Source organism: Corvus kubaryi, unplaced genomic scaffold (assembly GCF_017639235.1).
Source record: "Corvus kubaryi isolate FWS band 111438036 unplaced genomic scaffold, C.kubaryi_AGA036_p1.0 36326, whole genome shotgun sequence".
Taxonomy (NCBI): Eukaryota; Metazoa; Chordata; class Aves; order Passeriformes; family Corvidae; genus Corvus; species Corvus kubaryi.
Genome location: NW_024580848.1, coordinates 815 through 16,361, shown reverse-complemented (window position 1 = coordinate 16,361; position 15,547 = coordinate 815). Strand labels below are relative to the sequence as shown.

The 15,547-nt window shown below is 47.6% G+C and overlaps 1 protein-coding gene and 1 long non-coding RNA gene across 5 annotated transcripts in view; both read right to left on the bottom strand.

Moving 5' to 3' along the window:
• Window positions 1–759: 759 nt before the first annotated feature.
• On the bottom strand, window positions 760–13,713 carry LOC121660491 (spermatogenesis-associated protein 16-like). Of its 4 annotated transcripts, XM_042019858.1 has the most exons (12): window positions 12,907–13,067; window positions 12,647–12,727; window positions 10,640–11,026; window positions 9,431–9,576; window positions 8,643–8,732; window positions 8,150–8,234; window positions 7,836–7,983; window positions 7,330–7,470; window positions 6,981–7,096; window positions 4,028–4,192; window positions 2,741–2,818; window positions 760–1,062 (listed from the first exon to the last, which is right to left on the bottom strand). In XM_042019858.1, exons 1-12 carry the CDS (start codon window positions 13,027–13,029, stop codon window positions 856–858), a joined length of 1,767 nt encoding a protein of 588 aa, XP_041875792.1. In that variant the 5' UTR covers window positions 13,030–13,067; the 3' UTR covers window positions 760–855. The 4 variants fall into 4 exon arrangements, with proteins under 4 accessions (XP_041875792.1, XP_041875790.1, XP_041875789.1 ...); XM_042019856.1 differs by lacking the exons at window positions 2,741–2,818; window positions 12,907–13,067 and adding an exon at window positions 13,645–13,713; XM_042019855.1 differs by lacking the exon at window positions 2,741–2,818.
• A 992-nt stretch (window positions 13,714–14,705) lies between these two features.
• Window positions 14,706–15,547, bottom strand: part of LOC121660493 — a 1,395-nt gene continuing 553 nt past the window's right edge. The window contains exon 2 of the long non-coding RNA XR_006014683.1: window positions 14,706–15,452. This is a non-coding gene — a long non-coding RNA (uncharacterized LOC121660493). The remainder of the gene's footprint in view (window positions 15,453–15,547) is intronic.

Here is a 15,547-nt window from a genome sequence, read left to right as displayed (position 1 = left end):
TGTGTCCAGAGCTGCTCGGGCAGGATGTGACAGAGCTTGGGCACAGGATACGCTCAGAGCAGAAGGTTGCTGTTGCTTACAATGTTAGAGTAAATACAGTGTAGTAAAATTGATCACAACTGAATGGAATTTAAATTGAAATTCCTACAACTCACATTTTATGCCATAAAGTACAATTTAATACAACTGACATTTAAACAAATACAGCTTAAAAGTTTGCAACATTAAATACAATTTAAATTGAAACTCATACAACTTAAAATTAATACAAGTAAATCCAATTTAATGCAACGTAAACCTTATTTCATATCTAACAGTTAATGCAAGTAAATACTATTTAACGTCATTTAAATTTAAACTGATACAACTCCGTTTTATGCAATAGATAAAGAAAGAATTTAGTACAATTTAAATTCATACAACTAAAGTTAATGCAAGTAAATGCTATTTGATACCATTTAAATTAGTATAACTTAAATTTATGCACCTAAATACAGTTAAATACAAGTTTAGATTCATACAATTTTAATACAAGTAAATACAAATGAATGCAATCTGAATTTAATACAACTTCAAGTTAATGCAAGTAAATACTACTTAATACCACTTTAATTTAAATTAATACAAGTTAAATTCATATAGTTAAATACAATTGAATATAATTTAAATTAATAATAATTGAATATATATAATATAGAATATAGAATATGTAATATGTAATATATAATATCTATAAAATAAATAATAAATAGAATTTAAATTAATACAACTTGAACGGTTTTTCAAGTTAATATAATTTAAAATAAGATTAACATCTATCAAATTGATATCAATAGCTACAAAATACCTACAAAATCAACTTTTTGCAAAAGCTATGCGTCTTTTTTTTGGCCCTGTGGCCAAGCTTCGTGGGTTGGGAATGAACATGTTTGTATTTTTCAGTCTCAAATATCCCTGTCCCCTTGGAGTCCAGTTCATGTTTTCCATTCCAGGTATTTGCATGTGTGGGGTCCTTAAGTAATGCTCTTCTCCTTCCCTCAAGTACTCTTCAATTAGTGCCAGCTGCAATTAGAAAGAAGTGGTGTCACAAGCAACTCCATTCGCCTCTATAAAAACTTTAAAAGCTTCTGCAATTAGTTTATTTCAAAACTAATAGTCATTAGAAACAGAAACACATGAAGGCTCCTCTTGGGCAACTGGCTGCAGCAGTGGTACCTGACTTGGTCATTACTTTTGTTTTCCTATTTCTGTTTGGATTCAGTTACTTCATTGCTGTGGAATAGACTCCCTTCACACGGAGCTCCACTCACGATGCAAACCCTGCATCATGGGAGAATCTAAAGAATCAATCTGCCCATTGCATTTTAAGCTGAAGTAATTAAAGAAAAACCAACAAACTCCTGCTCTGCCGTGCTGACAGGCATCCAGTGCAGTGTGCCTTCTTCAGGCACAGCACAGAAGAATGGACTGGGAATTAATCCAAGCATGGCTTCCTCTTGTATTGATCCGTGTCCTGAGTTGTCCCCAAAGTGCTCCTCAGCCCTGGCCTTGGATTGGAGCTGTGCCACACGCTCTGGCCATGGTTTGGGTCGGTGAGGGGGATGTGTTTTTGAGAGAGGCAAGCAGGGAAGTTTATGCACAATTCCATCTGCTGCCCTGGGGTGCTGAGGGCACAAGGAGTCTGGCAGAGAAGCTCTGCCTCCTCCTCATGCCCACAGGGCTGGCAAAGGGGACCTGTTCAGGGGATGGGCTGCACATAGCACCGTGCATGATGCCATGGAAAAGAGTTTTCTGCAGTGCTGCTGAAGCTTGATGGGCACTTGTGCCTGGGCTGTGGCTCCTTTGCTGCCAAGAGATCCATGGCCACAGGTGCACAGGAAGCTTTGGGCTCTCCAAAGAACCTCATGGATTGCCTTTGCTGTGATGTGCTTGGCATAAAAACATGCAGAGGATCAGAGAGAGGATTCCTGGTGCCAGCCTCATTTTGAACAAGTTGAAATAAAAGCCTAGGAAATCATGCACTGGCCAAAAGCATATGGGAAGTCTGGGGAAGACTGATCCCGTAATAGAAAGGTCCAGTGCAGGGCTTGGCGCTATTAACCATAACCACTGAGCCCCCAGGACTCTTCAGCCAGAGACCAAATTAAAATGTCTGCCACAACATTCCTCTGCCTGTTCTATTTTGGGGGTAGTGTTGGTGTCTGGGTGAGCACAAAGGGCAGAAAGTGAAAGGAAAACGTGTCCCAGGTGATGGGTGGGCTGTGGAGTGAGGGCAAAGGGGACACTGGAACAGCAGCAGGATTTACAGCAGCTCCTTTAGGACCATCCAGCAGTGTCTGCCCTGCTGGGGATGCCACCCGGAAGCAGCAGAGGAATGATGTTCCTACCTGGACCTGTGGTTTGGCATGGTCTGCCTGTGCTTTTCATATTTATAGAATAGGTGTTGGCTCCAGCCCCCCAAATAAGAACTAATCTGGCACATCAGTTGCTGACATCAGTGCCTGACACTGCACTGACACCAGTGCCTGGTGCAGCTGGACAGCTGGGATGCTGTTTGCACAGCAGGGATGCACGCAGACCCTCGCTGACTCCCAAGCCTGAGCATGGACAGAGGTCAAGGCACGGGATCAGGTTTCACCTGGCACATCCTCTCTTTTCTGCCTTTTGAACAGACCAGAGTTAGGGACGTTTCCTGCCCAAGGAACAATCTGCTCTCCTGCCCTTTGCTGCAGGCTGTTACCTTCTGTATTTTAGTCCACACACGCTCTCCACTTCTTCCTGCGAGGATGTCCACAGCATCTGCCATCAGTGACTGCAGCTGTGGCACCGAGATACAAACAATTGGTGTGGAATTCACAGAGAAATCATTTCTCTGAATACACAAATTATATCCCAATTAAAATCATTTGCACTCTGAGGATTTTGTGACTCATCTTTCACACAGTGAGCACAGCCAACTCATCTTTGCTTCAGCCCTTGCACTGTGTCCTTGTGGATCTAAAATACTCCCCACAGTCCCCTTCCAGGGTAGTCCTGGCATTGCCTCACCCTGCAGCCTTCCCAACTCCTGGAAGATGGTTCAGATACTCTTAATTCAGAGACAGAGAGACAAGGATTGGATCCAGGCTGTCCTGCCCTTAGCATCAGTGTTTAGGAACAAACTGGGAAAAGCTGATACTTGAGACCTGTGCTATTGCTGCACTCTAAAAAATTCTCTTCCAAAATGTTGAGTTAATTAAGATCTACTGGGACTATGTCTGTAGATATCAACATTCCCGGGTGTGCTGCAACACAGTTGGAGGCACAAGGCTTCCCCAAAGGCGTCCCTTTGGGGGAGGAAGAGAGACACCATCTGCCACTGATGCAGAGCAAGAAGGAGATGTTCCCCCCCCTCTTTTTTCCCCAACCCCCTTGGATACCATCACTTTTGGCCTCGTTGGCTCCAGCCATCATCCCACTGCTGACCCTTGCTGGAGCTGGGTTGGCTCAGCCAAGGGCCCAGTCCATGTTTCTCATGGGCTCTTCACTGTCTTGGGGCACCTCTGCAGCAAGTCTGACAAGTTACCATGAGCAGGCAGACAGGTTTGTTCTGAGACAGGGAGTATGTGGTGCATGGACCCAGCACAGAAAATCAATTTTCCCTCCTTTCCCCCTCTCCTTCTCAGCTCTAGCCGGGTTCAGGCTGTTTTGCTGCAGGTGCCTTCTGAGGTCAGAGATGTCAAGGCAGCATGATCTGAATCATTGCAATCATTTTTCCAGACTGATCTGGGGAGGTTTTGGGGGCAGAGAAGGGATTTTCCATAGATACTGACAGGTGAGTCCTGGTGGCTCTATCAATCACCCTTGCAGGTGATCAGCACCTCCTCTCTCAAAGCACTGAAGGAGGATTTGAGAACTCTTTCAGGTCCCCACATTGGACAAACGACTTCCAGAGCACAGGGTGGAAATACAGAACTCTGCCCTGGCCCTTCCTGCTCTGTCTCCCAGCTCGCAGAGGCCAAAACAAGTGTTGGAAATCCAAACCTACCAGCTTGTCATCCTCCGGAGAGACTCTCTGCAGGTAGGGAGCAGTCGCCAGCTCAGCCATTGCCTGGGTCATCACCTGGGCCTGTTCCTCCCGTCTCTGCAGGCGGCTGAGCAGGCTGGCGTGGTGGAACTGCTCGATGGCCCGTGCACATGGGCCACGCTCATCCTGTTTGCCCGGGAAAAGAGAGGAGGTGAGAGGAGAGGCACAGGGAGCACCCTGATCCTTGGACTCCTGTGCCTCAAGGCTTCTCATCAGTGTTTGTGCTGGTCCTGCTCTCAGCAGTGTGCCATCCAGCACCTTTCAGGCCACGCTGCTGGGACAGGCTTTAGAGAGGGAACAAAAAGACTTTCTTGCTATAACCTCTCTAGTAGGACTAGGAAAACAAAGATGTCATCATGATACATGGGAAGGGGAGACAGCAGATGACAAAGACGAATGCAGGTTTCTCCTTTGGAAAGGGCTTTTCCATCACCCCCTCCACTGAACATCACCTGACTTTCCTGGATGGCTTTTCCAGTCTCAGGAAGGAGGCTGAGGAAAGGGTGCAGGGTGTCAGCTCATGGTTTGGGTACAGACAGGCCAATCTATGGTTTCAAAGACAGACCCTGGAGGAACTAAAACCTACAGAGGTGCTCTCTGACCTCCAGGCAGCCAGGAACATGTCAGGCTTGAAGCACCTTCAGGCTTTCCCTTCACATCTGAGCCAGAGAGCAGTGTGTGTATAAATGACGTAGTGAACTCCAGGCTGTGTGGCTGCAAAACCGAGGGGGCAGAATTGACTTCTCTTAACTGTTGCCATGGTTTAATGAGCTTGGCTTTAGCACTGAGATGGTTTGGTCAAAACCAACCTGAGCAGAACAAGAAGTTGGATTGCACGTTTGCATCCGCAAATGAGGAAGAGGGCGGCAGAAAGAAATGTTTGTTCTGTTAAATCCCAAATATATTATTTTCTCCTCTCCAAGAAAGTTGTAGTGCTTGAGTCTGTAGCTGAAGTTTGGCCATTTTTAATTTAGCTTACGTGTGATGGAAATAAGACAGCATCATGTTTGTAGCTTGAAGACAATTATGGAATACATTAAAGAAAACAAAAGTGGCCCAATCTCTGTCAGTGCCATAAAGAGAGACGAGTCCCCAGCAGCAGAGCAGCTCTGGCTTTGTGCCCATCTCTCTTCCCAGGTAGAACTGGCACTGCCATCTGCTCCTTGAGTCAGAGGTTCGGTCTCGCTGGGATCACTGAACGCTCTGTAAACTGAAGGGGAAGGGAATATGTTTCCCCTGATGATGGATGTGGACCTGGCAGCTGTTCCAACACAGTGACTCTCTCTTCTTTCCTGGGGCTTTCCTCCTCTCCATGGCAGGTCCCACACCCACCTCTGGGACTGGTTATGAACCTGTAGGCCCATGTTTCAGCCCAGTTCCCTGTCCTTCCTGCTGTGGAGGTGGCACCAGGGTAGCCCTTGCCTAAACCACGGGGCTGCTGTGCCAGCCTCCCTGAAAAAAAAAGTCACTTGGCTGCTGCCTTCAGTGGTGCTGGGGTTTTACCCTGGCTTTTCTGGGAATGCACTTGTGTTTCAGCAAGAATATTTAAATGTAAAGGTGTAAAGCTCATAGAAAATACTGGTGTGTGGCAGCAGTGTAAATGCCTACAGTGGGGACTGGCTTGGGCAGTCCTAAGGCAGCACCCTGTTCTCATCTCTGACAGGACAAATTTCTTTTCCCTGTGCCCTGGAAACCAGACCTCACTGCTTATCTCCGCTTGAACTGTGTGTTCCTGTTCCTCCAAATTAATTTACAGAAGAGGGGAGTCATGAGGAGTGCAAAACCTGCCGGATTTCAAAGTTTTTTCTCTTCCTGTTACTCTTTTGAGGCTGCAGTAGTTGCAATAGAGAAATCTCACCTCCAAAAGCAAAGAGAGAAGTGGGGGGGTCAAAAAAAAATTAAAAAGCCCCAGTTTTTCTGGGGCTTTCAGAAAGACCAGGATTTTATTGTGTATCCAGTGTCCAACCCACACTCTGTTTGTAGTTGTAACTCCTCAAAGTGCATCGAAGGGAATGCCCCCAGCAGGAACAGCTCCTCCCCTTTCCCAAAGCTGCCACTTGCATTACTCTGCACATTGGGAACTGGGGCTTTTGGTCATCCAAAGCCAAGAGCAAAGGGCTTCAGGAAAGCACTGGAAAGAAGCAGCTGTGTTTCCTCAGGGACATCTGCCCTCCATCCACTCCACTTCCCTCACTCCAGCGTGGATGCTTTTGGCCAAGCCCCGCACACCTTTCCCTCTGCTGAGTGCCTGAGTTCCGGTGCTTGCTGCTGCTCCAGCAACTGCCCTCTAGGAGGAGAGAAGTCAGAGCTTCCCCAGATCTCTAGCTCATGTTTCTTTTTTCAGGAGAATAATTTAAGAATTGCATGAAAACAGTCTCGTCTATGTGCAAATTTGATTGTGGACCTTTGTGCTAATTGTCAGCCAGGGTGCTAAAAGCTGTGTCCATTATGGCAGAAAGGATGGAGCAGAGGTAACTACCATCACCTGCCTTATGGTTATAACAGATGGGAGGATTATTTCACATCCTTCATTCCACAGGGATCCAGATCTCAATCACGAGAAGTGTTTCAAGTAGCAATGATTAACTCTTGATGGAGCTCTGGGTGGGAGGTGCAGTCTACTATGGGTATGAAGTACCCGTAGAGTAACTGTGTTGGTGGTTATGTGAAGTAGGGATATAATATCATAGGCCATAAAGATTGGCAAAAATTGCATGTGGAGGGATTCTCAAGTGGTCACTGTTAAGTCATTAGGACTCCTTTTCAAAAGTGTCTAAAGCCACTGGAGCTCTGTTCCTAATGCAATTCACGGAGCATTTGTGGACACTGGAGGAGCATGTGCAGCAGGAATTACCCCCCAACAGCACACGTCCTTCCCACACACCACATACCAGAAAGGGAATGGGATACTCACCTTTATTTTAGTGCTTCCTATAAAAGCCATGGCTGCCATGATCCTTTTCCCAGTGTTCTGCCAAAATGTTTCTTCTTCTTCTTCCTCCATGCTGGGACTGAAAGCTCTTTTCCGGCCTATGAAGCGAAATTACAGAACCACAGAGGCTGTTTATTCATCTCCCTTTTCTTTAGGGGATCTGGCAGGATGCTGGGTGAACTGGAGGAGGAGTGGAGGGGATGGGAAGAGCTGAGCGATCAAGGCGGCTGGCATGGAGAAATGGGTCCTGAGACACCTCTCGCCCTCTCATTTAGTAAGGATTGTGGGGGTCACCCCTGAGCCAGGCCAGTTCTTAAGCAAGCTGGCATACCTCGAAAGACTGGCAGTTTTCGAGTTACAGACATTTCCACGGTTTTTCCAATCTCTTTGTTTCTGAAGCCCAGAGTCAGTAAGTACTGCTGGTCAGGGTGAGATTCAGCCCTCTCTGGCAACAGGTGAATTCCATGAGGATCTGCATAGGGAAAGGAAAATAATTTCCACTGTCCTATTTCTTTTCAGCTGTAAGAGAAGTTACTTTTTTGGAGAAAAATAAGGGAAGTCAAAGAAGGAGTGAAATGGTCTCCAGAAACCTTGCAAAACACAGATGACAAAACCAACACATCCAGCTCTCACTGGGCTTTGAATCTTAGGGCTCTGCAGCCTTTTGCATCAACTGCTTTCATTTTTCTGATGCTTGAGATAAAGCATATTCTGCCCAATACCCCACAGTGTCTGGAGCCCAAGCAGCTCAAACTTTCCAACTGTCTCCAACTCTTTTGAATTCAGCCACACAAACAGAGTCCACAGTGCTTAAGGGCAGCTGAAAACTGCTGTTACCTGTAAATATGTGCTGCACGTAATCAGGGTGCTTCTCAGCAAAGCTTTTGTTGGCCTCCTTTATTTTGTCAGTCTTGTTCTCTTTCTCAAAAGGTGTGTACAGAACAGAAAAAGAGACTTCTCCACTAAGGGCTTCTTGAGTCATAGCCTAGAAAAGGGCAAAAAAATTAGACACTTAGTTAAAAAAACCCAAACAAAGCAGCCAGGTCGTTTGGATGGAGACTCCATGAGCCAGGAGTTGGTCTCAGTGGTCCTTGGGGGTCCCTCCCAGCTTGGCATATCCTGTGATTCCTTCCCAGGCTGTCAGTTGTTACCTGCCAGTACAGCTGGATGAGGTCACTGGTCTCCAGCCCAGCTCCTTCAGCCAAGACGTACAGATACTGCGCGACCATGGCGCTCCTGAGGACAAAAGCAGCAGAGGAGTGTGCAGGCAGAGAAGGGGATCTGTGGCCAGACTGAAAGGAGGTCCTATTCACAGAGTGTCACGTGAGGTTGATACCAAAGGTTACACAGAACTCCAAGTCCTTGTCCAACTTTTAGAAAAGTACCAGCAAACACATTTTTAGCTCGCTAAACTCTTGCCAGCAAATAGCCCTGGATGTCATTTAGGGCCGCAAGTGGGATTATTCACGTTAACATGAACTGGGAAGACTGGAGCTCTGCTGCCCCTGAGATCACACACACAAAGCCAGTGCAAAGTTCCTACGGATTTTGGAAAAGCCTGGCTCTCGGAGGATGTGTCACTGCCGAGAGCTGCACGGAAAGGGATGCAGAGGAGCCCTGTGGAAGCCCGAGCAGCAGAAGTACCTTGCAGCCTCCAAGTATCTGTGCAGGCACCGAAAGCAAGCGGCTTGGCGCAGGTGACTGCGGAAGTGAGAGGGGTTCTGAATGATGCTCCTTGGAGACAGAAGAGGAATGGACAAGCTTAGACTGAGGTTTCTTACGTCATTAAAGCTTCTAAGAATCAAACGGTGACTGAGGCAGACACTGTATGCACTTCTGCTCTACAACTCAATGCTACATCTCCAGTGTCAGGTGAACTCTCTCTCCCTCTCCCTCTCTCTCCAGCTGTGGTCGATGAAGAAAATAGTACTAAAAATATTACTTAAAGGTTAATTTCATTGTGGTTTTATCCTAAATGCAATTTCATTAGGGGTTTGTGTATTCTAGAAGAAATGTTTCAGGGGCAATATTCTCTCTTGCCTTCGGCGTGTAGGTAGCATAAGTAAAACTGCTACAGCACAAGTTCTTGTTAACCCCCAGCTCCCCAGGCAGGAGCAGCAGGTGTCTGGCCCATCTCCCTGGAAACACTGTGCATCTGGAATGTTTCAGAAGGTGAACCTGAGTTATTTTGAAATACTCTTTGTACAAGGCATAGGTGCAATGTGGCTGAACCTTGGCCTGTGTATTAGACCCTTCACTTCAACAGATGCCATTAGTCCAATCGAAACACCAGTGCCCCATGTAAGGTGTGTTTTCCTGATCCTTCTTTTCTCACCATTAGACTGGCTCTTCCTGCACTGCAGTTATTCCTAGTCTTTGTTTCATGTTGGATTTCAGTCTTAGCAGTGAATCTAATCCATATTTTCTCTCACCTGTGTGAATGTTGCAGAGCAAGGTCAGGCTGCCCCAGTTTTAAGTAGCAGATGACGAGCTTTGACTCAATCCAACTGGCAAGCCTGGAAATATCATCTGCAGAGGACTTCAAGGGGTCCTCTGTAGCAAAGCCTTTACTGCAAAGCTGCACATGAAACAAAACCATGATTTCCAAATATTAGAATACACCATGTGCTGCTAGGTGGAAATACTTTTTGTGACTGATCAGTGGAGAAAACCGAAGTCTAGAGTAATGCTCTAACTAAAGTCAGCATTACAAAAATCAGTACAGAGGACAGAAAGGTCCTTCAGGGATGTTTTGTTTCTTGCTTCTGGGGAAAGCTGGATTAAGAGACTGCTGAGAAGCCCCAGCCCTACAATTCTGTGATGTCCCAATCACTCTGTCCGCAATCCCAGGGATTCATTTCTTCACCCCTTTTCCTGGTATGTCCATTCACCAGCCTTTCCTCTTAGGAGGAGACAAGCCCTCCTTTCCTCTTAAGTGACCCGTGGTGCTGTCCCTACCACAGCTCATTTCAGAATATAGGGGGCAAAAAAGCACTTTAAAATGACGATACTTTATCATTTTACTCACGAGCTGCTGTAATATTTATCACTTTAAAAAAATTACTTCAGTATTGTAGAAAAAACCAGGGATAGGATATTTGAGGATAGGATAGTTGCTTGTGAACTGGAAAGCCCCTAATATTTGACAAATGCTTTTGAATGAAGTTTGGCAGAACAGTGCTAAAAGAAGTGCAGGCGGTCCCTTTCTCAGGGTTTCAAGTGCCTGGCTGAAGAGATTGGAGTCAGAGTGGAGAGAAAACATTATCTAGGGCAGAGTGAAAACTCCCAAGTATTGAGAGGGCATTTGTTGCTGATTAAACAGTGCTGGGATTAAAAAGAGGAGCATTTTTTTCATGCTATGGGACTTCCATTTCCTCTACACATTAATACAGTTCAGAACTTGGAGAAAAATACAAAGTTACCTGAGATTCTCTGGTTCAGTCCAACACTTCCCCCCTTCTGCGGTTTATTTAGAACTCCTAATTTTCACATCTCAGGTGAAATTGCATCTCGGGATTTCTCTTCAACCCTAAGCATTCCAGCTTGGTGCTCCTGGTTCCCTTTGCTAGTCCTGCCCCAGGGAGCGCCGGGACAGCCCCGCCGTGGCTTTACCGGGGGGTCACACCCCTTTAGCCCCGTACCTCCAGTGCCGTGGAGAACTTGGCCGCGGCTGCTGCGAAATCGCGCTGCGTGTACCGAGCGCTGCCGTCCCGCAGGGCGGCCTGGAGCGCAGCGCCAGCGCGGTGCCACACGCTGTCCCCTGCGGCTGGGGCAGGAGCCTGGCCCGCTGCTGCTGCCACTGCAGACATCAGCGGCTCGCCAGGCTCCGCCTCAGTGTCCGCCTCATCAGCGCCGATCAGCTCCGCTTCTATTTCCCTGAGTCTGGAGAGAGGAATGGGAAGCGGAGGGCCCGGGAATGTCCCTGTGCCGCTCTCTGCTGGCGTTTCTGCGTTTGTCCCGGACAGATTTCCATGGCTTTCTGCTTTATCTGCGCCACTCTGCGGTCGTTCTTTGTGCTCTTCTGCCTCCTGCAAGAGAAGGAGCAGGAGGTGAGAGGAGAATCGTGCGATTTAAAGTCATTTCAGAGAACCCCAGCATGGTTTGGGCTGGAAGGGACCTCAAGGATCATCTCATTCCACCCCCCTGCCATGGGCAGGGGCACCTTCCACTATCCCAGGTCACTCCAAGCCCCGTCCAGCCTGGCCTTGGACACTTACAGGGATGGGGCAGCCACTGCTTCTCTGGACAGCCTGTTCCAGGGCCTCAGCACCCTCACAGCCAAGAGTTTCTTCCTAAAATCCAATCTAAATCTCTTTCACCTTAAAGCCATTCCCCTTTGTGCTTGTCACAACTTGCCTTTGCAAAATGTCCCAGGAAAGCTTTGTTTTGTTTCCAGAAGCGATTTCGGAAAATACTTTACCATGGATTTTAGCACCAAATAGGGTGACATGAAGGGGCAATATGTTACAATTAGTTGCCTTTCATTCTTTTAACTTTACTGGATGCATTGGGATAAATAGATTTGGAACATATTATTACATTAAATTGAATGAAGGAAAGAAAACAGAATGAAATAAAATGCAAGTATCTGGGAAAAAAATGTCTTCTCATAGTCCTGAGTGGAGATCTAATGTTCCTTCTCTGCCTTATCCTGCTAAAAGGAGGGCAGGTATTCCGTCCTATGAATCGCTCCAAACCGAGCCTAGGGACACTTGTGAGTCGGCGTCCAAGAGCAGGCGTTTGCTTTATTCGGTGCCGGCTGTGCGGGGATCGCTCCTCCTAGCACACACCCACCCCAGGCACACGGCAGATTACCATGTACGGTTACATTTTATATATATTCATTATTTGCTTTAGAAAAGGTGTGGTTATGCAAACTACTTTTTGGAACTCATTATTGTCATTAGCGCACGCAGAGCACAGGGCTCCCTGGTGGTTGTGCTGAGGAAGGCTTCAAGTCTTCCTCAGGGGGTGTCTCGATGAAGGCCGTGTGTCTTCTCCACTGTGCGCTTTTCACCTTTCTCCTCTAGGCATGCACAGTCTCAGCTGTTTCAGCAGTTCCTTCACTGGTTTTAGCAAGCTTTGTCCTTCATTCTTGCAAGTTTTGTCTTGCCAAGTTACATTCCGTGTCTTCAGCTTATGGCTAACATTTGCTAACTTTTAACACTGTATCTTATGCTTTCATAATGCTTTCACAAGGACAGTGATCTTAACCCTTTCACCTATTCCAAAGTACCACCTGAGATGCCTCTTCTGATCTCAACAAGAATGGGTGGTCACTGATGGAGAACCAATTTCAAAATCTACTTAAACCTATGAAATCTATTTCTGCACTGAGCACATTGAATATGCTTAGGACATGGATTCCTGTGACCACAGCAGAATTAAACAGTGCCATCTGAGATCAGATTCCTCTTATAGTTGTACATGTTCACTGTCAAAGACGTTGTTAAACTGACCAAGCAGAGGAAAGAAGTCTCCTCTGAGGTACAGTGGGGATCCAGAAGTCAGGCACGGAGAAATGAACCCCACTCAGGGACAGGAGAGCCATGGCTGAGCAGCTTCCCCTTTGCAGGGTTCCTGCAGTTCCTTTCCCTTAAGTCCCAGTTCAAAACGGTCCTGAGTCAGCTCAGCAGAGTTGTACTCACCTCAGAGGCTGTTGAGGAAGATCCCTGTTGAGAAGACATGTGAGAAGGGAACTGCTGGCTCACTCCAAGCTCCTGGACCACCTGGAAGAATACAGGGATGAGCACACTCACGTTTGCATGGCTGTCCCGAGGCAGTTGGTCCTAAATGTTTTCCCAGCCTTCCTCAGCTCAGGAATTCCAGCTCAGCTCTTCCTCCCCTCCTTAGGAATCCTTTCAGCCCCAGAGTTTGAAAATGAAACAACCTGCAGGAACTGTCTTACCTGATTAGAACACCAGAAGGGAAGTTGTTCAGAGCCCCATCCAGCCTGACCTCGAATATTTCCAGGGCAACCTCTGTTTGCTGTGGGCAACCTGTGCCAGGGCCTCTCCACCCTCCTCACCATTCCTCCTCCAGGGAGGAATTTCTTCTCACTATCCAACTGAACCCTGCCCTTTGTCAGTTGGAAGCCATTCCCCCTTGTGCCGTCCCTGCAGGTCCTTGCAAAGTCCCTCCCGGGCTCTTCCTGAGTCCCTTCAGGTGCTGGAAGGAGCTCTAAGGTCTCTCCCAAGCCTTCTTCAGGCACAGTGGTCCCAGCTGTCCCAGCCTTTCCCAGAGCAGAAGTGCTCCAGCCCCCTGAGCACCCTCTGATCCTTCCTGTGGGCTCCTCTGGGCCGCAAGGAATCATCTGGGAGGGGACTGGGAGAAACCCATTGCAGCCTCTGGCAGGTGCTGAGGCTGGCTGTAAACTGGGGTGCTGGCAATGCAGTGAAAAGCTGCTCCCTCGTTAGTGGCCGTGGTGATGGGAGGAGGAGATGTGGGTGTGCCCTGGCATGGCCAGGAGTCCCCGTCCCCTGCCAGGCCCGTCCCCAGGCCAGCACCAAAGCTGCCGCCAGCTCTGGAACAGCCCCCCGGGAATGCCCTGTTGTTCCCAAAGGGAACTGTTCCCCGTGGGACAGCCCAGGCCCACGCAGAGCCCCTCTGGGCCTGGCCCAGGGAGAGCTGCCCCTTCCCCACTCACCTGCTGGGGCTCCATCAGCCGTTCTGGCAGTTGCTGGGCTCCAGTTCCACATCCAGGGCGGTTGGAGAGTCCCCGCCCCAGCCCAACTGCTCCCTGCCCCAGCACCTGCCCCCCCAGCCCTTCCCCAGCCCCCCAGGCCCCACGGCCTGGCCACCCCAAACACGATGGGGCACATCGGGCACCGCTCCTGCTCCGCAGCTGCTGCTCGGCAAGGGGGGAACGGCTCCAGGCCCAGGTCCACTGAGGGCAGTCAGGAGCTCCCAAATCAATCCCTCCTTCCCCTCCTGGGCTTCACCTGCAGCTGGGCAGGGGCTGACACTGCGCTGGGCTTGTGCTTGTGCTTAAAATGATCCCAAAGACTATTTTCCTGTGCGGGAGCAGCTGTCACTGTGCAATTGGTGGCTGAAAGGGATGTGACCCAGGTGCGGACATGTCCCTGTCACTTCAGACAGCGTGTCTCTGGTTTTCAGAGCTGCTGAACACAACTCTGCTGAAGTTAAACACAGGCTTTGGTGTCAATCACTTTGAAAACCAAACTCAGAATTTCTAACAGCTCTCCTCTTGTCTCCGCCTGCTGTTGTCCATAATTAGATTGAAGATTTTTTTAGATTTTCATGTGAAAGGGCGTTTCAATGTGTTCTTCCTGCAAGTATTGCAGGCAAGTGACCAATTTTACTTGTGCCTTCCTTTCAAGCCTGGGAGTATCTGACTTTCATTAAAGTCATTTTTAAATGCACCTCAGAGCTTAAATAATTCAAAGCATCTTTCTTCCCAGCAAGAATATAATAGGTCTTTGGTTCAATCTGCCTTAAAACAAATTGAGGATGACCATGAAAAATATCTTAGAAAATATGAATTTGTTTGTTCCTAATCTGAATGTCCAACTGGACAAACCCTCCTGTGGCTTGGTGCAGAAATTCAAGTCAGATTTCTTTTGTACCTCTGAACTTGCAGGATAATTTGATTGCTTTTTTCAGCAGCCTAATGACAGTAAAAAAAATGAGGTTTGTCTTTTTGGTATGGTGGGAATCTTTTATTATTCATTTATTTTTATTTTTTTCGAAATTCTCCAATCTTGCACTTTATTAATAGTGGCCACAGTAAAATTAAAATAAGTCCTTCATTGCAATGGAGAAGTTACAAATTTTGCAGCTGCTTGCCCTGCCCTCTTCTATGTCATTGCTGTGTGACATTGATTGACATTGCCTTGAGAAGGGCCACAGTCCTGCGAGGGTCTTTCATCAGCAGCAAAGAGCGGCCTGCACTGTGGGGAATGCTGGATCTGTACCACTCAGTGCTCATCCTTCACCTTAATGTGGAGCTACCCCCCAAAGCCGCCATGTTGGACTTCTGCTATTTCCCCTGGTGTGGATCTTTTGGAGCAGCTGTTCCATGTGACTTTGTATGGTGATCCTGTGGGAAGCGGCCATTCGCCTGCTGTGATATCCTGACAACTAAGATGAACTCCTCATTCCTTTTGGTTTTCTTTGGGGTTTTTTAGCAGGTTGTTTGATTGGTTTCTGTGGGTTTGTTTGTTTGGGTTTTTGTCTTTTTTGGTTGGAGTTTTTTGTTTGCTTTTTTCTAAATGTCTGGTGAAGCTGGCACAGCCAAACTCAAGAAAATGGAAACCAGGTTTGACTTTCCAGTAATTCCTTTGGACTGGGTTTAGCTGCATCCCTCAGGCTCAGGATCCTCAAGATATTTGCGGGTTTTGCTCTGCGCCATCAGCCTGCTCAGATTCTGCTCGGTGTTTCACAAATGCAGAAGACAATGGATGCTGTGCCAAGCTTCCTTTCAAACAGCCAAACCTGGGTCAGCATGAGAGAAAAGAAGAAGAAGAAAAAAAGAAAATATTCATCAGTTAGAACAGAGCCAGTGTCCCACCATCTGCCCCTGCACTCTT

Bases quoted from the DNA above. Each gene is read 5' to 3' on its own strand.
- LOC121660491 (XM_042019858.1), bottom strand. From the start codon at position 13,029: ATGGTGAGGAGGGTGGAGAGGCCCTGGCACAGGTTGCCCACAGCAAAC. The intron at 8,733-9,430 runs GTGAGAGAAAAT...TCTGTCTCCAAG, and splicing joins GCTCTGCAACATTCACACAG to GAGCATCATTCAGAACCCCT. The intron at 2,819-4,027 runs GTAGGTTTGGAT...TCGGTGCCACAG, and splicing joins CTCCGGAGGATGACAAGCTG to CTGCAGTCACTGATGGCAGA.